Source organism: Hemiscyllium ocellatum, chromosome 17, assembly GCF_020745735.1.
Source record: "Hemiscyllium ocellatum isolate sHemOce1 chromosome 17, sHemOce1.pat.X.cur, whole genome shotgun sequence".
Taxonomy (NCBI): domain Eukaryota; kingdom Metazoa; phylum Chordata; class Chondrichthyes; order Orectolobiformes; family Hemiscylliidae; genus Hemiscyllium; species Hemiscyllium ocellatum.
In genome coordinates this window covers 3,958,204-3,982,666 of record NC_083417.1, presented here as the reverse complement: position 1 = coordinate 3,982,666, position 24,463 = coordinate 3,958,204, and the positions used below count along the sequence as shown (strand labels likewise).

At 42.1% G+C, this 24,463-nt stretch overlaps 1 protein-coding gene across 2 annotated transcripts in view; it reads right to left on the bottom strand.

The window, feature by feature from the left end:
* LOC132823857 (granule associated Rac and RHOG effector protein 1-like) overlaps positions 1–24,463 on the bottom strand; it is a 220,674-nt gene that overhangs the window by 15,223 nt on the left and 180,988 nt on the right. For both annotated transcript variants that reach the window (XM_060837923.1, XM_060837924.1), the window contains exons 7-8: positions 7,171–7,326; positions 4,495–4,592 (exon numbers count right to left, since the gene is read on the bottom strand). In XM_060837923.1, the coding sequence (XP_060693906.1) occupies positions 4,495–4,592; positions 7,171–7,326 (254 nt within the window). The remainder of the gene's footprint in view (positions 1–4,494; positions 4,593–7,170; positions 7,327–24,463) is intronic.

Genomic DNA, 24,463 nt, shown 5'->3' with positions numbered 1-24,463 from the left:
AGGGTACTGAGGGATAGGACTTATGAATATCTGGATAGACACTGCTTGATTAGGGAGAGCCAGCACGGAATTGAGAGGGGTGGTTTGGCCTTACAAGTCTTATTGAATTCTTTGAGGAGGTGACCAAGCATGTGGATGAGGGTAGAGCAGTGGATGTAGTGTACATGGATTTTAGTAAGGCATTTGATAAGGTTCCCCATGGTAGGCTTATGCGGAAAGTCAGGAAGCATGGGATATTGGGAAATTTGGCCAGTTGGATAGAGAACTGGCTAACCGGTCGAAGTCAGAGAATGGTGGTAGATGGTAAATATTCAGCCTGGAGCCCAATTACAAGTGGAGTTCCGCAGGGATCAGTTCTGGTCCTCTGCTGTTTGTAATGTTTATTAATGACTTGGAAGAGGGAGTCGAAGGGTGGGTCAGTAAATTTGCAGATGATATGAAGATTGGTGGAGTGGTGGATAGTGAGGAGGGCTATTGTCGGCTGCAAAGGGACTTAGATATGATGCAGAGCTGGGCTGAGGAGTGGCAGATGGAGTTCAACCCTGTCAAGTGTGAGGTTGTCCATTTTGGAAGGACAAATAAGAATGCGGAATACAGGGTTAACGGTAGGGTTCTTAGTAAGGTGGAGGAGCAGAGGGATCTTGGAGTCTATGTTCATAGCTCTTTGAAAGTTGCCACTCAGGTGGATGGAGCTTGTAAGAAGGCCTAGGGTGTATTAGCATTCATTAGCAGAGGGATTGAATTCAAGAGGCGTGAGGTGATGTTGCAGCTGTACAGGACCTTGGTAAGGCCATATTTGGGGTACTGTGTGCAGTTCTGGTCGCCTCACTTTAGGAAAGATGTGGAAGCTTTGGAGAGGGTGCAGAGGAGATTTACCAGGACGTTGCATGGAATGGAGAATAGGTCGTACGAGGATAGGTTGAGAGTGCTAGGCCTTTTCTCATTGGAACGGCGAAGGATGAGGGGTGACTTGATAGAGGTTTATATGATGATCAGGGGAATAGATAGAGTAGACAGTCAGAGATTTTTTCCCCGGGTACAAGAGTGTGTTACAAGGGGACATAAATTTAAGGTGAAGGGGGGGAAGGTATGGGGGGGATGTCAGGGGTAGGTTCTTTACCCAGAGAGTGGTGGGGGCATGGAATGCGCTGCCTGTGGGAATGGCAGAGTCAGAATCATTGGTGACCTTTAAGCGGCAATTGGATAGGTACATGGATAGGTGCTTAAGCTAGGACAAATGTTCGGCACAACATCATGGGCCGAAGGGCCTGTTCTGTGCTGTACTGTTGTATGTTCTATGCATCCCATCTTGAGTCAGAAAGTCACAAATACAAGCCCCAACCCAGAGCCTCATGTGTGATCACTGAGGGAACATTGCACTGTTAGAGATACTTTCTTTCAGATAGAATCACAGAATCCCTACAGTGTGGAAGCAGGCCTTTCAATCCACAGAATTCATCCTCTGAAAAGCATCCCATCAAGACTCACCTCCTTATCCTATCCTTGTAACCCTGCATCTCCCATGGTTAATGCACCTAGTCTGCGTATCCCTGATACTATGGGCAATTCAGCATGGCCAATCCATCAAACCTGCACATCGTAGGAAGAAACTGGAACACCCAGAGGAAACCCACACAGACACAGAGAGCATGTGCAAGACAGTCACCTGAGGATGGAATCAAACCCTGTCCCTGGTGCTGTGAGGCAGCAGTGCTGCAGACCCCTACATTACAACAGTGATTACAGACCAGAAGTGAGTTAAGGGATACCACACAAGGTGGCACTGTAAAGCCCTCTAAGATAACATCAAGGGTATCACCAAGTTGGTTACTCAGTGCCTGCACAATTGCTCACAGAGCTGTTGCCATTTCTCTCTGTCATCTGCTAGTGATTCTCAGGTATGAGAATTGATGTTTAGCACCTTCATGTCAGGTTTGAGCATTCTTTGCTCTTACACTTTCATGGGATGTGGGCGTCGCTGGACAGGCCAGCATTTCTTGCCCACAGGCAGCTAAGAGTCAACCACATCATCCTGGGCCTATAGACCAGATCAGTGAAGGATGGCAGATTCAAACTGCACCAGCTGCCATGGTGGGATTCAAACCCACGTTCCTAGAACATTAGCTTGGAGCTCTGGATTACTAGTCATGATATTACCACAATGCAACCCTTCACCCTTCTTGAAGTGATGTTTTCGCCATCAGAGTGTGGAGGGTGTGTGGAATGCACTGCCAGCAGTGTTAGTAGAGTCAGGTAGGTTAGGGACATTTAAGCGACTCTTGGATAGGTACATGGAAGATAATACAATGAAGAGGATGCAGGTTAGTCTGACCTTAGAGTAGGGTAAAAGACTAGCACAACAGAGGGCCAAAGGGCTGTATTGTGCTGCACAGGTCTATGTTGCACTGGTCTTTTTGGGCTCAGGCAACTGCTCATAGTTGAGTATACACATCTGTCATCTACCCTGCAAATGTGTCTGAGTCAGTGAAGTCACCTTTGCTTAATGTGTACAAATATAGTTGGGTGATTTGAAGTAACTGAAGGAGACATTATCAATATAAAGCCTCACTTACACAGGACAGGCACATTGGTTTCTTTGAGTAAAAGGTGAGGTCTGCAGATGCTGGAGATCAGAGCTGAAAATGTGTTGCTGGTTAAAGCACAGCAGGTTAGGCAGCATCCAAGGAACAGGAAATTCGACGTTTCGGGCCAGAGCTCTTCATCAGGAATGAGGAATGAGATTCCTCATTCCTGATGAAGGGCTCTGGCCCGAAACGTCGAATTTCCTGTTCCTTGGATGCTGCCTAACCTGCTGTGCTTTAACCAGCAACACATTTTCAACATTGGTTTCTTTCACATGCATCTGAAAACACTGGATGTAACAGGCCTAGAAATTACACAGCCTCCATAACATTGTCATACAAACATATGATAATTCCTTGTAGGAAAGAAAGGCACTTTGGGCAGACCTTAGGGGTTAAACAATAGTATTTACATCTCAAAATAACAGAAAAGCCAAGTCATCTTAAATTGTAAACACCAACAAAATATCTAGACAATTTATAGATCAGTCTTAATAATCTTCATTGCTTCAGTCCATATTCAGAGAAAACTACAGTTAAGGGGTTAACTAATCAGAGTGCTGCATTTGGCCATACTGAGCAGCCTTTTCTAGCTGTGAGGACCCAGCCTGTCCAGTGTATCCTCCAAGCTGTGCAGACACACAATCCCAAGACACCCACACAAGCAGTACTATTTAATCCTACATATGCAGCCACTCAAAAAAATTAAACGGCCAAACACTTCAATAAGGATGGCACGATGGCTCAGTGGTTAGCACTGCTGCCTCACAGCGACAGAGACCCGGGTTCAATTCCCGCCTCAGGCGACCGACTGTGTGGAGTTAGCACATTCTCCCAGTGCCTGCGTGGGTTTCCTCCGGGGGATCCAGTTTCCTCCCACAATCCAAATTGCCAGTGGTGTTCAGGGATGTGTAGTTTAGTTTCATTAGTCAGGAGTAAATGTAAAGTAATGGGTTTGTGTGGAACTCTATTTGGAGGGTCAGTGTGGACTTGTTAGGCTGAAGGGCCTGTTTCCACACTGTAGGGCCTGTTTCCACACTGTAGGGATTCTAAGAAATCATCTGTGCAGTGCCAATATAATTAAAAGGAATCATTGCTCCCACTGCCAGCACAAATTCAAGCCTTCAGAAGAGAACAGAAAGGAGAAAAAATAATTTGACAATTTTGATATTAGTGAAAATTGCAGGAAATATTTGAACATTACAGTTCAAATAGCATTGAGCGGTGCAACATATTTAAACCAGAAACTTTACAATGCACAGAATTTAATCAATAAATTGCCGTTTCCTTTTATTGACACGATCTGTGTAAACTTCAATCTATATCAAGTTGGAGAATAGTAAAGGTATCTAGAGAAAAAAATCAGATATCCCAAAGACTTACTCACTGGATACATTTTATTGTCTAACCGATCTCACCAATCCAATCATAGTCAATGTTCTAAGATTGAAGCCTGAAACTGGAGTGTTATGGAGGGAGGTTCTCTTAATAACTAACCAATGCTGCATATGGCCTAAGACTGTTGATGCTGACACTTTGAACTCCTAAATGGACAGTGGCTTGGTCCCAATATGATAAGCGCGCGTACACACAAAAAAATGATCTTGGAGCAGTTAGTTGTAAATCAATATTACAAGGGCACTAAAGTCAGAGTTATTGAGATGTACTGACCCCTCAGTCCAACTTGTCCTTGCTAACCAGATATCCTAACCTAATCTAGTCCCACTTGCCAGTACTTGGCTCATATCCCTCTAAACACTTACTATTCATATACCCATCCAGATGCATTTTAAATATTGTAATTGCACCAGCCTCCACCTACTCTGTATGTGTATTTGCAAATTCTCATGCTTGAGAGAGGAATGAATCAGGGTACCCTTCCAGTGTACCCTTTATAAACAATTACACTTACCATGTTGAAGGGACCTGAACCAAAATCCTGGAGCCCTCCAGGCTGATCTGTGGGGCGTAAGCTTCTTTATTCTCGATTTGGGCTGTATCCACCACCACCTAATAGACATAAAATAAATTCAACCAAGTTCATATTTATCTCCATCTTTGGGAGAAATAACTCGTGCCCTACTGACTTACCAAGTTCTGGACAGGTAACTTTTCTTCATCCATTACTCTTCCCTCTTCTCTGAAGAGGTTGACCCTTCCTGAATTAGAATTGATGGTCACCCTCCGACATCTTAGTGACTAATTTTCTAACCATTTTTCAGATTAGAGGGTGATGAAAGTCCCGCCCTATTCTTAGCTGGTGTGCGTTTCTGCATACACACACATATACACACACACACACACACACACACAGAGTTTTGGATAACAGTGTTCTAATAATGATCAGGGAGAGCTTTAATTGTTTGCCCATTACATAACTCATACAAACATAGACAATAGTAGCAGCAGCAAGCCATTTGGCTCTTTCAGCATGCTCCATCATTCAGTATGGTCATGGCTGATTGTTCAACTCATTAGCCTGCTCCACTTTTCCCCCAATTTCTTTGATCCCTTCAGACCCAAGTGCTATACCCAACTCCAAGACTTCATGGCTAAACACAGTAATTCAGCAAGAACTCCTGCATGCCAAAATGATCGAGTAAACACATCTGTAGTTAATGTCTGATGCTGCTGGAATTTAGGCTCAGGGTTTGAGAGCCGGAGACCGAACTACATATACCGTAACACTTCAGGGAGGGAAAGTTTTTAACCAGAAGGTGGTCATAACCCATACGGCAAAGTCTTCTAATCTCCTCCATGGTCAGGAACAATTATGTGTGATCATGGATGCATTAGGTAAAGGGACCAAAACCTAAAAGAAATGGTGGAGCCTGAGTGTTTGTAATTGTCTGACAGGTTTGAGGTTCTTGCAAATGTATGGGGGACAAAAGCAGTGACTACAGGGTGATTGAGTTAATGTACTATGGCACAGAAAGACAGGGGAGTGAACAGCAATGTCAAAAGGGAATGATATAGTTGGGAGAGGGGCGTAAACACAATGCTCTGCAGTCAACAACGAGAGTCCAAGCTGTGCTGCCCACCAGGGTTTGGGATATCTGCTGTGGGCTGGTGAGGAACTTGCTGTGGGAGGGAGAAGGCCCAGTGGCCGTGATCCACATCAGTAAAACTAAAAAAAATAAGGTGCCATTAAAGGAGTATGACCAGACAGGGGCTGAACTAAAAAGCAAACCTTCAAAAGGTAGCAAAACTCCAGTTCAAAAGATTGATGTGGGAGAAATGGGTTTCAATTCATAAAACATGGGCACCACAACTGGCAAAGTTGGAGCTATACCATTGGAACGTTCTGCATCTGAACTGTTCTGGGATCAATGTTCTGCTGGGTTGCATAACGAGAAAGATATAACAATCTTTAAATAGTAGGGATGAGGGATGATGATTGAGAAAATGAGATGAATTCAAAAGAGAAGGTATGGTAAGGTAGCAGGGTAGCATTAATGGAAGTGATAACCTGAGTGTGGCAGCAGGTGACAATACATAAACCCCAGACAAAACTAGAGATTACAAAAATAATGAAAAGACAGAACTAAAAGGTCTGTGTCTTAACGTATGCAGTAATTATAACAGAGCAGATGAGCTGTAAAATAGAAGAATTAGACCGTCTGGCTCTTTAAGACTGTTCTGCTATTCAACAAGATCATAATTGATCTGTCTGTTTCTCGAATTCCACATTTCCATCTACTCAAGATCAGTGTCCTGCACATTCTTTTATTTCATTCAAAGATATGGGCCTCGTTTAGTTATTTATGTTCATTATTTATTTTCCATCTCTAAGTGCCTGTGAGAAGGTGGTGGTGAGCTGCCTTCTTGAACTACTGCAGGCTATTTGGCATAGATATACACACAATGCTGTTAGGGAGGGAGCTCCAGAATCCTGACCCAGCAACACTAAAGGAACTGTGATATATTCCGGGGGGGGTGGGGGTGGGGATTCTTTGAAGGTGGATAAAGGGGAACCCGTTGATGCACATACTTGGCTTTCCAGAAGGCAGTTGACAAAATTCAACATCAATGATTTTTGTGCGAAGTAGGAAATCAGGAAAAGGGAGTTAAATATTAATAAAAATAGAAGATTGGCTGGCTGGTAGAAAACAAAGTATGCATAAATGGATCTTTTTCAGATTAGCAGGTTATGAGGAGTTGGGACCCACAGGGATGTATGTTGTGCCATCAATGTTTTACAACTAAAGTCAGTGTCTTAGGTGAGGGAATCGAGGGCATAGTTGATAAATTAGACGTGACAAGATAAATAGGAAAGTATGCTGCGAAGATGACATAACAAGGATGCAGTCTGTTAATTAGTTCTAAAAAGTGTATGACTTCCAGTGCATACGTTGTATGGAGCTAAAGAAACAAGAGTCATCATATTTCTGAGACTTCTGGTAATGTAATTCCAACCGGGTACTGAGAATGGATCACAGTTGCTAGACTGACTTACCCTTCTGCACCCTACTTTGCAAAGACCACTTCTCATTGATGCCTGGTTAAGATCAGAACATATAGTGAATGGATTGTAAACCAGCACATTTGTATTGTGTTTGTCAAAGTAAACAAAGTTGCAGCCACTTACCAATCCTGCCTGTCCAAACAACAACTGCACAGCAGTTTTGCAGGCACCACGCCATGTTGAGGGGCAGACCTGATTGAGGATCTCTGTCGGAGACTCATCTCGCGGTGAGATTTCGTTCTGTCCAGCTGCCTCCTTAATAAGTTGCACCATCGCTTGCTGCAAACAAAGCCTATATGAGTTTTCCATATAACAGGCATCTGTTAAAACAAATCTCCTCCCTTTGATATAAACCTTGACAGTTTAAAGAGAAAAGTAGAATAGGTTTGTGAGAACACAAGTTAGTGCATTTCATCTATTTCTTCAATCATTGCCAGCTGTGAATCATTTCTTTATCCAGCCCAAGAACAGCTTCAACCACTTCCATTCATTTAAGTGGAATGTCCAATGAGTACCTCCATTCACCTCCTGTCCTTCCTTGCTCTTTTCTAAGCAATCATATTTGGAGGTCAGTCCCTGGCTTGGGTTTTTCAATATATTAAAGTATAGACTTGCCATGCAAGCCCTCTTTCAAATGGATCACTTTCTGCACATCAATTATTTTAGACCATTATTGAGTAATGATCCAAACATCAAATTTACTCAATAGAAATTCATGCTTTTGCCTTTAAAAAGGGGATGTCAAAACAAGGATGGCTGCTGTAAAACTGAAAATTTTGAAGCATGAGTTAATGAGTGTCCAGGGACAGTATGTTCCTATTAATGCGAAGGGGAAGGCTGGCAGGAGTAGGAAACACCGTATGACTGGAAATATCGAGGCTCTGATCAAGAAAAAGGAGGAGGCATTTGTCAGATATAGACAGCTGGGATCAACTGAATCCCTTGGGGAGTACAGGGGGTGTAGGAATATTCTCAGGAGGGAAAGCAGGATGACAAAAAGGGGACATGAGATAGCTTAGGCAGATAAGGTTAAGGAGAATCCAAAGAGATTCTACAACTATATTATGGCAAAAAAGAATAACCAGGAAGAGAACAGAGCCCCTTGAAGATCAATGAGACCATTTATGTCTGGAACCACAGGAAATGGGCGAGATCCTAAATGAAATGAATTTACTGTGGAAAAAGACATGGAAGCGAGGGAACTTGGAGAAATAAACAGTGATGTCTTGAAAAGGGTTCTCATTATAAAATTGGTGGTGCTGGAGGTCTTAAACAGCAAAAAAGGAATATAAATCCCTGGGGACTTGATTAAGTATATCCCTGGACATTGTGGGAAGTTACGGAAGAAATTAAAGGCACCCTAGCAGAGATATTTGTATCATCGCTACCCATAGGTGAGGAGCCCGAAGACTGGAGGATGGCTAACGTAGTGTCATTATTTAAGAAAAGCTGCAAGGAAAAGCCAAGGAATTACAGACCAGTGAGCCTGACGTCAATGGTGGGTACATTGTTGGAGGGGATTTGGAGGGAAGGATTTACATGCACTCAAACCCAAAAACTGATTAGGGATAGTCAGCAGGCCTTTCTGCATGGGAAATCATGTCTCACAAACTTGATTGAGTTTTTTGTTTAAAAGAGGTGACCAAGAAGATAGATGAAGGCAGACTTTAGCAAGGCCTTTGACAAGGTTTTGCAGGGTAGTCTGGTTAGTAAGTTAGCTCACATGGGATTCAGGGGGAGCTAGCCAATTGGATACAAAATTGGTTTGACAATAGGGGATAGAGGGTGGTAGTTAAGGATTGTTGTTTGGTTGGAGGTCTGTGACCAGTGGTGTGCTGTAAGGATTGGTGGGGGGGGGGGGCACGATAGTTGTAATTTATATAAACAATTTAGATGAGATTATAAGAGGCATGGTTTGTAAGTTTGCAGATGACACCAATATTGGCAGTAAACTGTATAGTGAAGATCATCTGGAGTACAACGGGATCTTGATCAACTGGGTCAGTGAGTCAAGGAATGGCAGATAGAGACAACTGCTGCTGGATTTACATAGTTACTGGCAGGGCTTTGGACAGTATTATCGAACAGAGGGACAAGGGATGCAGGTACACAGTTTCATGAAAGTGGCATCACAGGTAAACAGGGTGGTGAAGGCGGCTTTTGACACACTTGCCTTCATTGGTCAGAGCACTGAATATAGGAGTTGGGATATCATGTTGCGACTATCCAAGATAAGGCCACGTTTGGAGCACTGCATACAATTAAACTGGAAAGGATGCAAAAATTATTTGCAAGGATGTTACCAATACTGGTGGGTTTGAGTTAGAAGGAGAGGTTGGATAGGGTGGGACATTTTTTGTTGTACTGTAAGAGGTGGAGGGGTGACTTTATAAAGATTTATAAAATAAAAAGAGGGGTGTAAATAAGGTGAATAGCCAAGGTCTTTTCCCCAGGGTAGGGTGTCCAAAACACGTGGACATAGGTTAGGTGAGGAGGGAAAAGATTTAAAAGGGACCTGAGGGGCAACTTTATCATACAGGGTGGTGCATATATGGAATGAGCTGCCAGAAGAAGTGGTAGAGGTGAGCACAATTAAAACATTTAAAAGACATTTGGTCAGGTACATGGATAGGAAAGATTAAGGAGGATATGAGTCAAACATAGGCAAATGGGACAATTTCAGTTTAGGAAACTGGATTTTGGTCGGTAGGAATGGGTCAGGCCAAAGAGTCTGTTTCTGTACTGTATCACTCTCTGACTCTAACTTCCGAAATACTCAGTGAATGTTGATTGTTGTAAGCTGCTAAGACAAACTGCTTGGAGCGGTCCTACTTATTCCAGTCTATATTGGGTTAGCTCCAAGCTGGAATAACAGCCATTGCAGAAACACAACCCCAGCAAGTAAAAAAAAACCTTCTGAAAAGATAGAGAGGATGTGAGCCAAAGCAGCAATCAAGAAGAGAAACAGAGGATTGCAATGCAGAGTCAAGACAGGAAACCAAATGGCAAAATGCTCTGGTCAAACTAGTTTTCCAAAGATCGTGACCACTGCTGGTCACCACAACACTCCTTATTAACCCTCCTTTCTGTTACTGACATCTTACAAAGCAACATAACAAAATAAATACGACTAATGCATAACCTAACTGCAAACCAAGTTGCGAGAACAGTTTGTAAGTTGTGAAAGGTAAATTTAAGGTTGATGGAAGAGAATTACAATAAAGCAGACATTGCGTCGAGTAGTCGAGACAAAACTCCTGGCATCAATTTTAAGAACAGCTGGATGTATTAACTGAGGTGATTGGGCTGTTATAGTTTTCTTTCAGCTACATGAGACCAAATGATCTTCCTCAGCACTCTCCATTTGTGGGCAAAGCACTTAAACTCACGCAAGAATCTTATTAAAGATTTATTTTTTAAACAGCCATTTATTTCTTGCAGTATAAGTTTGGGTTATTTATCAGGCTCCTGTCTGTAATGCTAAGGTGCAATAGATCACATAAACAGGAGTCCCACATGAGCACAATTAAAAACTTGTTTTTAAAGAGCTTGTTGATGTCAGTCCTGGGGACTAGTGGAAAATAAGGTGCAGAGGGAGCTGCATGACATCCATTAATCTGACCATTAATCACATAACCAATCCACTGGTCTGACCACAAATATCTCCAGCATGCTTTGATCAGTGAGTTCCCATGCACTCTCAATGATTCATCCTTTTTCCATTCAATTATGCTGCAGCACACCAGAACCTTCCTTCATATGTTCCCTCAGAGGGATATCACACTCTATTTCAAGTTTATATTTACCATCACAATCCGTTTGTGGCTTAGATTTCTCCAGCTGGGGAGGGTCTGGTCCATAAAATACCTTTGTTAGGAGAGTCATTCCACACAAAAATGACCATTCAGCCCATTGTGCCTGTGCCTGCTCTTTTGAAAGAATTTACCCAAGTGTATATCCACCCCCTTGTTCTTTCCCATAACTTCGCAAATCTTTTTTATTCAAGTGTTTATTCAAATCCCTTTCGAAAATCATAGTTAAATCTTCCTGTGCATTCCAGATCACTGCGTTAGTAAATCATTTCATCCCTGGTTCTTCTTTGTCAATCAGCTTAAATCAGTGTCCTCTCATTACTGTCCGACTTGCCAGTAGAAACAGTTCTTCCTTAATACATTCAATGAGCATTTCCACAGATGGAATACAATTTGGCATACTTCTCAAATCAATGCCAAACATCCACTATATACTCTTTCCTAAAACAGAATGGGCATAACTGAAATATCAGAATTCCTTTCTGAAGGTTTTGCAATTTCATGCCTTTTGTAATTTCATTATCTTGGGAATTCAATCTTACATATCCAAGAATAAATATGGAGATGTCAATTCAATCTGAGGATTCAAGATATTTTCATCCCTTCAAGGGAGTGCTGCTGGCTCAGCCAGTACTTGTTGCCTAACCTGATTGGCCCTGGAGAAGGTGGGAGATGAGGAGCCATTTTCTTGAACCACTGCCGTCTTTGAGTGTACCGATACCCACAGAGTTGTCAGGGAGGGAGTTCCAGGATAGTGACCCAGTGACACTGAAAGCTCTAAATCAACATATTGTGAGGCTTGGAGAGGAAACCTGGTGGTGCTCCCATGTATTTGCTACTCTTGTTCATCTAGGTATACAAGCTGTGGGTTTGGAAGGTGCTGCTGAATGTTCCTTGGTGAGATGCAGTGTGGTTTGTAGATGGTACACACTGCTGCCATTGTCTATCAATAGCAAAGGAGGTGAGTGTGTTTTAAGTGGTGGATGTGATGCCAATCAAGTGGGGTGCATTGGATGGTGATGAGTTTTTTGAATGCTGTTGGAGCTGCACTCATCCAGGCAATATTCTATCACACTCCTGACGATATCCTGATTATACCCAGAGCAGGAAGAGTGTGTTTTTTATAGGTTATGGTTGGACACAGTATTTTTTATGCAATTTCCAGAAGAGGCACTAAATATTGAAACTAACAGTGAGACTATTGGTGGAGGCAAAAGACACCTTTGGACTTTAGGTATTTAGGTCAGAGGTTCATCCCAAAGAAAGATCATCTGGGGACAGGGGTGGGGATTAGACAGCCATGGCTGACAAAGGAAGTCAGGAAATGTATCATAGACATAGAGAGAGCCTATAAAGTGGCCAAGAGCACGGGGAAATCAGAAGGTTGGGAAGGCTACAAAAACAAACAGAGGATAACAAAGAGAGAAATAAGGAAGGAGAGGATCAAATATGAAGGTAAACTAGCCAGTAATATTAGAAATGATAGTAAAGGTTTCTTTCAATACATAAGGAACAAACGAGAGGCAAAAGTAGAAATTGGGCTGCTCCAAATTGATGCTGGAAGGCTAGTGATGGGAGATAAGGAAATAGCTGAAGAACTTAAATACTTTGTGTCAGTCTTCCCAGTGAAAGACATAAGTAATATTCCAACAATTAAGGAGAGTCAAGGGGCAGAGTTGAATATGGCAGCCATTACAAAAGAGAAAGTATTAGAAAAGCTAAAAAGGTCTAAAAATTGATAAACCTCCTGGCCAGGATGGGCTACATCCTAGAGTTCTGAGGGAGGTGGCTGAGGAAATAGTGGAGGCGTTGGTTGTAATTTTTCAAAAATCACTGGAGTCAGGGAAGTCCCAGATGATTGGAAAAATTGCCATTGTAACCCCCTTGTTCAAGAAAGGATCAAGACAAAAGACGGAAAATTATAGGCTGATTAGCCTAACCTCGGTTGTAGGTAAAATTCTAGAATCCATCGTTAAAGGATGGTTTCTAAATTCTTGGAAGTGCAGGGTCAGATTAGAACAAGTCAGCATGGATTTAGTAAGGGGAGGTTGTGCCTGACAAATCAATTAGAATTCTTTGAAGAGGTAACAAGTACATTAGATCAGGGAAACCCAATGGATGTTATCGACCTAGACTTCCAAAAGGCTTTGATAAGGTGCCTCACAGGAGGCTGCTGAGTAAGGGCAGGGCCCATGGTTTAAGGTGAACTACTGACATGTCTAACAGAAGGCAGAGAGTTGGGATAAAAGGTTATTTTTCGGAATGGTAGCTAGTAACAAGGGATGTCCCACAGGGTTCAATGTTGGGACCGCAGCTGTTCACTTTACATATTAATGATCTGAATGAAGGGACTAGGGACATTCTGGCAAAGTCTGCCAATGATATGAAGTTAGACGGACAAGCAGATAGTTCTGAGGAGGTAGGGAGGCTGCAGAACGATTTAGATAGTTTAAGAGAGTGGTCCAAGAGATGGCTGATGAAATTCAATGTGAGCAAATGTGAGGTCTTGCACTTTGGAATAAAGAATACAGGCATGGACTATTTTCTAAACAGCAAGAAAATTCATGAAGCCAAAATACAAAGGGATCTAGGAGTACTAGTACAGGATTCTCTAAAGGTTGACTTGCAAGTTGTGTCTGTGGTTAAGAAAGTAAATGTAATGTTGTCATTTATCTCAAGAAAGTTGAAATGTAAAAGCAATGATGTGCTACTGAGACTTTATAAAGCTCTGGTTAGGCCCATTTAGAATACTGCGTCCAGTTTTGGGCCCCACACTTCAGGAAGGACATACTGGCACTGGAGCGTGTCCAGCGGAGATTCACACGGATGACCCCTAGAATGGTAGGTCTAACATATGATGAACGGTTAAGGATCCTGGGATTGTATTCATTAGAGTTTAGAAGGTTGAGGGGAGATCTAAAAGAAACTTACAAGATCATACATGGCTTAGAAAGGGTGGACGCTGGGAAATTGTTTCCGTCAGGAGGGGATACTAGGACTCTTGGGCACAGCCTTAGAATTAGAGAGGGTCAATTTAGAATGGAAATGAGGAGACATTTCTTCAGGGAGAGTGTGGTGGGCAGTGGAATTCATTACTATGGAACGCAGTGGAGGCCGGAATGTTAATGTTTTCAAGGCAGATATTGATAAATTCTTAATCTCACAGGATTTAAGGGATATGGGAGAGTGCGTGTAAGTGGCATTGAAATGCCCATTGGCCATGACTGAATGGTGGAGTGGACTCGATAGGTCGAATAGCCTTACTTCCACTCCTGTGTCTTATGGTATTGAAGGTACAGAAAAAGTGCTTTGCTTGATGTTTCCTCAGGAAAACAACTTTGCCAAAGCTGCAGTCAATGCAGAGACTGCTGTGGACAAGTGAAAAATGGTTAAACAGGAGATATTTAAAGTGAATTAGTTATTTGGTCCATTTGGAATATAGCTGAAAATGTGTTGCTGGTTAAAGCACAGCAGGTTAGGCAGCATCCAAGGAACAGAAAATTCGACGTTTCGGGCCAGAGCCCTTCATCAGGAATCATTTGGAATATATCCCAGGTTACAGAAGAAACAGAGTTAAAATTGTGGAGGTACAGCTACAATTTATCAATGATCCTCGGATTGAGGTTGTGTCAGATAATTATTTTTACATTGTGAGTATGTAGTATCACTGTATTGATCTATCAGGAGCAAAACCTTCATTTCTGGGTATTGGCCTTTAGGAAGGATATACTGGCATTGGAGAGGATCTGCCGTACCAATTTCGTTGGTGTGACTGCCATACCAGAGCAAGTAACTTTTCTGTGTCTACCTTATTGAATCCCTTTGTTAATTTAAACACCTTGGTTAGATCATCTCCTCAGCTGGCTATATTCAAGATCCAATCAAGTCTATGCAGTCAATCATAATTTAACCCTTTTTAGATCCAGATCATTCTGATGAATCTGCACTTCAGATCCTCTCCAACGCCAGTATATCCTTCCTAAAGTATTTAACAATGCCTCAACATGTTGTTTTCAAATCATTTTGCCCTAAGAATTTATTTACAAAGATGCTTATAAATGTTATCACTTCTATTTCTGAATACCAAGTTTTACTCAACTCCAGTACAATTACAGAAATCAACAGGAAAGAGGAGATTATTCTGCCAAATGCATTAGCAAACAACAGGATTTCTATAAAGACCGTATCTTTTACTTTTCTATTTTTATGTTATGGACTAATAGGAGAAAAGAGCTATTTGCAAAGCCAAGGATTGCTGAAGGATTACTGTAGTTATTAAAAGCAAGTAACCTGAACACCTGCTGCTTGTTCAGGTAGTATTTGAAATGTAGTTTGCAGATGAGCTGGAACCCATGTGGTGTGTATAAATAGAGATTTTCAAACAGCAACAATCTGTGGACGAGCGGCCAGGTATCAATGACAAAGATCTTCTGCTTGCTAACAACTGAGAGATTCGTTCTCATGTAGTTGAGCAGCTTGTGACTATGAACAAGATGCAGTGAAGCCTCTCGATTTCCACCCAGCTTGGGAGCTCAGTTCTCTGTGGTAAAAGCAACTTTAAGCTTGAAGAAATCCAGTTACCTTTTCTTCCGAAGTTGCTGTGATCAGAAGCTATGACTTCAAATTAATAAATCAGAACCTCGAACCAGTCACCCTGTACCTCTCTGTCAACCATTGAAAGCATTCAGAGAAGAAAAATCGAGAAGCAACATTCTGATCAGTACAAGAAGCATCTTAACAGATCCTGTGATCGGGGTCACTGAACAGTTCTGCCAGATTTTCCTTCCACCCACAACATCCACTGTTGATCATTGTCTGCATCTGTTTGTGTAAGAATGCATTTACAAGGGGATTAGAGTTATCTGCTGATAGGTCATAATTGTTTATCTGAAGTTCACACTTACCTGCTTATAATAAATGGTCATTCTTGTTAAGTAAAGAAACCTAGTTCATGCTAACCAGATTTTAAAATGCAGGTGACCAGGGGAATTGTGCTTACAGTCACACATCATATACGTGTAGTTTCGTTCTTATGGCTAAAGGGAACAGCATATGAGACCTGGTGCAGGATGTAATAACGAGTGTACATTAGGCTACAGGGATAGTGTGTGTGTACGTGCGCACGCGCAACCCCCAACCCCACATACACACACCCACACCTGTCCAGCAGATCAAAGGCTTTCTCACTGTATCAGTCACACACACAAGTTGTCCAGCTGCCCAGGAACTAATCAGAGCACTGTCATCAGGCTGATGACCTCTGGCATCCACAACTAGTCACAACTGCACAAAATGATCAGGTACTTGTTGCTGGCCAAATCCTGCTCTGTTTATGTCCCTTTGTGTTGTGCTGTCCTCAAACAAAGCTGCAAAGAAAACCACCCAAAATAACTGGGAGATGCCGATGTTGGACTGGGGTGTACAAAGTTAAAAATCAGTTACATCACACTGTAAACTTTTGCTATAAATTCAGTGTCTTACAGTTGTGTACTCCACAACCACCTGATGAAGGAGCAGCGCTCCAAAAGCTAGTGCTTCCAAATAAACCTGATGCACTATAACCTGGTATTGTGAGAGTTTTAACTTTTCACACAAAATAAGTTTCAGTAATTTGTTTTTTAAAAAGTGTAGCAAATGTCTTCTATAATTCTTGGTTTGAAAACATTTTCTCCGTTTCTGTCCGCAAACAAAATGACTAAAACTAAAATGATATGGTCTTTACATGTCAAAATAAAAAAAAACTTAAGCAATGAAGATACAATAACTGGCTAACATACACAGATGGAATTCTATAAGTATAAAAGTTTATCCTTCCATGCACATACGCAAAGCTGAGCTTGTCATAGTCCAGTGAAGGATTAAAAATGATTCATTTGTAGAGACCAACTTTTGAGAAAAATCACTAGGCCAGTTCTTGAAGGCCAAAAATGTAATATGTAGGATGTTTAAAAATCTGTCATTCTGATGTTCTAGCCTGTGTGGTTAAATCATCTTGAATGCACACAGAGGGTGGTGGGGGAGGGTTGTTTTTCAGACTGGAGGCCTGTGACCACTGGAGTGCTACAAGGATCAGTGCTGGGCCCTCTACTTTTTGTCATTTACATAAATGATTTGGCTGCGAGCATAAGAGGTACAGTTAGTAAGTTTGCAGATGACACCAAAATAGGAGGTGTAGTGGACAGTGAAGAGGGTTACCTCAGATTACAACAGGATCTTGACCAGATGAGCCAATGGGCTGAGAAGTGGCAGATGGAGTTTAATTCAGATTAATGAGAGGTCCTGCATTTTGGGAAAGCAAATCTTAGCAGGACTTATACACTTAATGGTAAGGTCCTAGGAAGTGTTGCTGAACAAAGAGACCTTGGAGTGCAGGTTCATAGCTCCTTGAAAGTGGAGTTGCAGATAGATAGGATAGTGAAGATAGGATAGTGGTATGCTTTCCTTTATTGGTCAGAGTATTGAGTACAGGAGTTGGGAGATCATGTTGCAGCTGTACAGGACATTGGTTAGGCCACTGTTGGAATATTGCATGCAATTCTGGTCTCCTTCCTATCGGAAAGATGTTGTGAAACTTGAAAGGGTTCAGAAAAGATTTGCAAGAACGTTGCCAGGGTTGGAGGATCTGAGCTACAGGGAGAGGCTGAACAGGCTGGGGCTGTTTTCCTCAGCGTCGGAGGCTGAGGGTGACCTGAAAGAGGTTTACAAAATTATGAGGGGCATGGATAGGATAAATAGACAAAGTCTTTTCCCTGGGGTCAGGGAGTCCAGAACTAGAGGGTATAGGTTTAGGGTGAGAGGGGAAAGATATAAAAGAGACCTAAGGGGCAACTTTTTCACGCAGAGGGTGGTACAGGTATGGAATGAGCTGCCAGAGGATGTGGTGGGGGCTGGTACAATTGCAACATTTAAGAGGCATTTGGATGGGTATATGAATAGGAAGGGTTTGGAGGGATATGGGCCGGGTGCTGGTAAGTGGGACTAGATTGGGTTAGGATATCTGGTCGACATGGATGGGTTGGACCAAAGGGTCTGTTTCCGTGTTGTACATCTCTATCTCTCTATGCCTCTAATTGCTTCTGGCGTCTTGACAGACACAGCTTGCTTAGAAAATAGTGTTGAGCTGTTTCTTCAATCTTTCTTTCAGGAAAACAAATTGATTTCACCCTGAACCCAACAAGACAGACTACCAGAAAATAGGAGAAGAGCTGGGCAGCACTTTGAAACAATGTTCTTGTTCCCTAACTGATTCCAGACATCAAAATACTCTTTAACTAACTGCTACTCATACAGCCCCAGAAGGGGTTTACGGCAGAACAGTCGTCAGTCATGTGATTTCTGTGAAGAAAGAGCAAGTGAGAACTGCAGATGCTGGATATTAGAGTCAAGAGTGTGGTGTTGGAAAAGCACAGCAGGTTGGGCAGCATCTGAGGAGCAGGAGGGACGATGTTTCGGTTATAAGGAATCTTTGAAGGGCTTAGACCCGAAAACGTCGATTATCCTGCTCCTCGGATGCTGTCTGAGCTGCTATGCATTTCTAGCACCATTCTCTCGACTCTGATTTCTATGAAGCCTTGTTTAAAGAAAATGGTCATTGTCCACAGTGACCTTTCAACAACAGGCCAAGCAGTTCCATAAAACTTGAAATAAGTCCATTTTTCCACAATCCTTCAAAACTCAGGTCTTCTGAGAAATATTGAATATGAACCATCTTGGTGACACACTTGAAAGTTCTTGTGAGAAATTATAGCACTCTGAACGTCAAGGGTGAGATATCATAAGGAGACATTAAATTCGACATATTATAGACATCACCAGACAACCATATATACACATGTTATCACAATGCCAGCACCAAGGTCTCAAAGGAAATAACGAGCTGGAAGGGAATGTCACTGCCATTTCAAATACCAATGTGTTGAGAGGCAAATTATATATAATCAAGACCTGATGTCACATCTGTGAACATGGATGTTAAACAAAATGCACTTCATATAAGCAGCTGTCAAGAACAATAGACATTTCAGCTCAAGTACACCACATGCTTGGGCTCAGCTTTCCATTAGTAAAAAAAACTGTTAAACTATCAACTTAATTAACCTATCAAGAGCTGGTATAGCATTGCAGCATGACAAATTTACTATTCAAGAAAGGGTTAAGATGTGCAGATGCACATTGTTACAAGTTAATTTTCTGTAGGCACGTGGACAGCAGTTAGCATCAGTGTCAAAAGCTGGAAAAGCCGACCAGCACTTCTGTTTTATCAGAGGTTACTGCATAGTCATAACAAAATGTTTATAACGATGTTGAACAGACATGGGCTCAGTTGTGATGCTTCTCCCAGTTGAACAGCCAGCCAACGTTCCCACTAAAAATGAACACTGGTGACTGTGTGAAGGACTGGAGGATGTTCGAAACCTGTGGAACTGTGTTCATGAGCAGAGATCAAGGTCTTAATAAAGTGAAAGGGTCATGAGGAGAAAAACACGCCCACCAGAAGCTTTATGATCAAACTAGTAGGTCTTAAATGGAAAGACTACATCAAATTGCACTTTTCATCAGCTCTTTAGTTCCCCTTCACAAAAAAACAATTCCAATCTAATCATCATCAGCCTCCATTGAAACCCAGGACAGTCTGTTTCACTTATTAATTATCCATCATTTTCACAATGAACAGTGGAGCACTTTCTTAAAGAACCCTGTGAATGTGTCACTGTAAATACATCCCTCCTATGGCATAACCTACTTGAAAGTGAAATGCAAGCATTTTATTAGTTCTTCAAACTCAGCACAAGGGCTTGCTTTCATTTCAGACCCACACTTACACCATATGCACCAAATATTCTCATGGGTTATGTTTGGTTATGACAATACCCTGGTTTACTGCCAATGAGTAAAAAAGAAATATTAACTTCAGACATTGCTAATTCAGACACATGGCAAAAACTGCAAATCAGGCTCGTTAATAAAACTAGAAGCAAAATACAAGAACAAACGTCTTAGCTCCACTCAAATGTCAGTGCGTGCTACAAAACAAAACATCTTTACATGCATCTCACACTCTACATTACACCATTCATTTTTTTAGACCAATTCCCACGATGCAAAGCGTAAATATGAAGCCCCGGATTCACTCATTAATTCACTGGCCATTGTTGCAGAGTAAACACTGATCCAAGGAGGTTATTATTATATCGACTACTTCAGATTTCCAGCATCTATAGTATTTTGTTTTTGAGGGGCTGGACTTGGCAATAATCCTTTGCAACCTTCTGGAATTCCAGCCATTGCACAAAGTCAACAGCATTTGTTTACAACTAATGAAAAGTGACACCCTGCAGGGCAGTGCCATAGGTTTCAAACACTACCCAGTGTCAAAGCAGCCTATGAGCTTCCTGCCTCAGGCAATCCACTCACTTTCATCTAGGTCACACACCAATATAAAAAAGCAAAATACTGCAAATGCTGGAAATCATAAATAAAAATGGAAACTAATGGAGATACTCAGCTGATTTGGCAGCACTTACACAGAAATAAAGTTAACATTTCAAGTGCAATGTGACTTCTTCAGAATAGGTCATTCATCAAACTAGGAAGACATTGCAAAGTGGGTTCAGTTGTTAAATGACAATCACAGCTAACACCCTTTCCCCTCCTCACAAAATCATATAGAATGAGACCACACTTGAACAATTGCAAAGGACACCTTTGATTTCTTTACTGAAGGAAAAATAGCCTTGCCTTAGAGGGAGTGCAATGCACACTCACTAGACTGTTTGCTGGGACGGGGAAACTCTCCTTTGAGGAGAAATCAATTAGACTGGGCCCATATCTTCTGGAATTCATATGAATCAAAGGATCTTATTGAAATGCATAAGTCTTGACAGAGAGCATGCTAAAAAGCTGTTGCCTCATCTGGAAAATTTAGAACTATGGGCCTTAGCCATAAGAGAAGAGCTCAATCATTTTGGATTGGCAGCAGGAGAAATTCAGAGGGCTTTGAATCTTTGGAATTAGAACATGGAACAGTACAGGCCCTTCAACCCTTGATGTTGTGCTGGCCTTTTACCCTATTCTAAGATCAGACTCACCTACCTACCCTGCATTGTACTATCTTACATGTGTCTGTCCAAGAGTCACTTAAACATCCCAAATGTCTCTGACTCTACTACCACTGCTGGCAGTGCAATCCACACACCCACCACCCTCTGTGTAAAGAACCATTACCTTAAAATTATGCATCCTCAGGATTGACATTTCCACCCTAGGAAAAAGTCTCTGGCTATCCACTCTATCTATATGTCTCTCAACATCTTATATACCTCTATCAAGTCACCTCTCATCCTTCTTCAATCCAATAAGAAATGCCCTAGCTCCCTCAACCTTTCTTCATAAGACGTGTTCTCTAGTCCAGGCAGCATCCTGGGTGAATCTCCTCTGCACTATCTCTAAAGCTTCCACATCCTGCCTATAATCAGGACGGGACACAATATTCCAAGTGTGGTCTAACCAGGGCACTATAGAGCTGCGGCATAACCGCGCAGCTCTTAAACTCAATCCCACTACTAATGAACGCCAACACACCATATGCTCTATCAACTCGGGTGGCAACTTTGAGGGATCTATGGACATGGATCTCAACATCTCTCTGTTCCTCCACACTGCCAAGATTCCTGCCTTAAACCCTGTATTCTGCAATCAAATTTCACCTTCCAAAGTGAATCACTTTACACTTTTCCATGTTGTACACCACTATTAGTCCAGTTCTGCATTCTGTCAATGTCCCATTGCAACCCACAACAGCCTCCACACAATCCACTATACATAAACATCAACTAGCCACAAAAAGACATGATACACTCTCACTAGTATCTTCACATACAGATGAGGAAGGACACCACTTCGACTGGGACAACTCATCCATCTTAAGACAAGTCAAACAGAGACACATGTGAGAATTCCTGAAAGCACTGCATTCCAACCGGAACTCTATCAACAAATATATTGAGAAAAAGAACAGGAAATGACAATCACTAACCCAAGGAAACTAAACACATCAATAGAAAGCAGGCCACACCACCAGTGCTTCACCGGAGGCTCACTGATGTTACCTAGTATGGTGACAAAACATTTGAAAACGAACCTTTCAGCTCAGCAAGCAAACTTACATCCAGAACCATCCACAACTCCATCAATCTTCGTGTCATTGGCAAACTTACTAACCCACCCTTCCACTTCCTCATCCAAGTCAGTTATAAAAACCACAAAGCGCAGAGGTCCCAGAACCGATCCCTGCGGGAACACCACTCGTCACTGAGCTCCAGACTGAATATTTTCCACCTACCGCCATCCTCTGTCTTCTATCAGCCAGCCAACTCTGTATCCAGATAGCCAAATTTCCCTCTGTCCCAAGTCTCCTTACTTTCTGAATGAACCTACCATGGAGAACCTTATCAAATGCTTTGTTAAATTCTAAGTACACCGCATCCACTGCTCTACCTTCATCAATACATTTTGTCATATCCTCAAAGAATTCAATAAGATTTGTGAGGATTGACCTGCCCCTCACAAAACCATGCTGACTATGTCTAATTAAACTATGGTTTTCCAAGTAATCATAAATCCTGTCTCTCAGAATCCTCTCCAATACTTTGCCCACCACTGACACAAGACTGCCTTGGTCTATAATTCCCAGGATTATCCCTATTCCTTTTCTTGAACAAGGGAATAGCATTTGCCACCCTCCAATCATCTGGCACTACTCCAGTGGACAGTGAGGACGCAAAGATCATCGCCAAAGACGCAGCAATCTCTTCCCTAGCTTCCTGTAGTATATCCTGTCTTGCCCAGGGGATTTTTCTATTCAAAGTTTGTGAGAAGATTTGTAGCTCGGGTGCTCGTTGTTGTGGTTCTGTTTGCCAAGCTGGGAATTTGTGTTGCAGACATTTCGTCCCCTGTCTAGGTGACATCCTCAGTGCTTGGGAGCCTCCTGTGAAGCACTTCTGTGATGTTTCCTCCGGCATTTATAGTGATTTGTATCTGCTGTTTCCGGTTGTCAGTTCCATAAAGATGTTTCTATCCTTATGTTTTTCTAAATTTTCAGCACATCCCCCTTCCTAACATTAGTCTGCTTTTCATTGTCCTCAGAAATGTCAAGGTCCCTCTCAATCATGAATACTGAAGCAAAATATTCATTAAGGATCTCCTTTACTTCCTCCAACTCCAGGCACAACTTCCCTCCACTATCCCTAACTGGCCCTACCCTCACTCTGGCTATCCTCTTGTTCCTCCTGTAGCCACAAAAAGACATGATACACTCTCACTAGTATCTTCACATACAGATGAGGAAGGACACCACTTCGACTGGGACAACTCATCCATCTTAAGACAAGTTTTCCTTAAGCCTACCCACTAAAGGTTTTTCATGCCCCCTTCTAGGTCTCCTAAGTCCATTCTCCAGTTCCTTCCTGGCTACCCTGTAACCCTCTAAAGCCCTGTCTGATCCTTGCCTCTTCAACCTTAAGTAAGTTTCCTTTTTCCTCTTGACTACATGTTCCACATCCCTTGTCACCCAAGGTTCTTTCACCCTACCATGTCTTCCTTGTCTCAGTGGGACAAACCTGTCCTGCACTATAGCAAGTGCTTCCTAAACCATCTCCACATTTCTGTTATGCATTGCTCAGAGAATATCCATTCCCATTTTAACTGCCCCAGTTCCTGCCTAATAGCATTGTAATTCCCCCTCCCCCAATTAAATACTCTCCCATACCATCTGCTCCTATCCATCTCCATGAATATAGTAAAAGTCAGGGAGTTGTGATCACTATCAACAAAATACTGTCCCACCGAGAGACCCGACACCTGGCATGGGTTATTGCCAAACACCAAATCCAATATGGCCTCCCCTCTTGTTGGCCTAAGTACATATTACCATGCAGGGATATGGATGCTCAGATGTGCCTATTCAAGACTGAGATCAATTGAGTCTGGGACAAACAAAATCAAAGAGTATGGGGATAGAGCCACTATACAGATTTGAGGTCAAAGATCAGACTTGATAGTGAATGGCAGAGCATTTGGCGTACTCCTACTTGCAGACTTCTTGTGCTTACATTCACTGACCTGTCAGAGGGATTTATGAGCAAATAACAGAAATGAAAACAACGCACATTGAAGGTGCCCTACAGACAAGACCAAAGCATGTATTAAACAAGATAAAAGCAAGAAGCAAACCTCCCATCTGCTAGCACCCACTTGACTTTTTTTTTTACATTTTAGCAAACTGCAGTGTACAGAGTCTTGGTGAGGCCTCACCTGGAGTAATGAGCACAGTTTTGGTCCCTTTATCCAAGAAAGGACATACTTGACACAGACAGAGTTCAAAAGAGATCCACCAGATTAATCCTGGATGGCCAAACTGTTTTATGAAGAAGGATTGAGGAAACTCTGGGTCTATATTCCTGAAGCTTCATAGAACGAGAAGTGACTTCTCTGAAATTTTAAAAATTTTTACAAGGTGTGACAGGGTCAATATAGATAGAATGTAACACTGGCCACTGACTCTGGAACCAGGAGATATCATCTCAGGAGAAGGGGCAGCCTTTTAA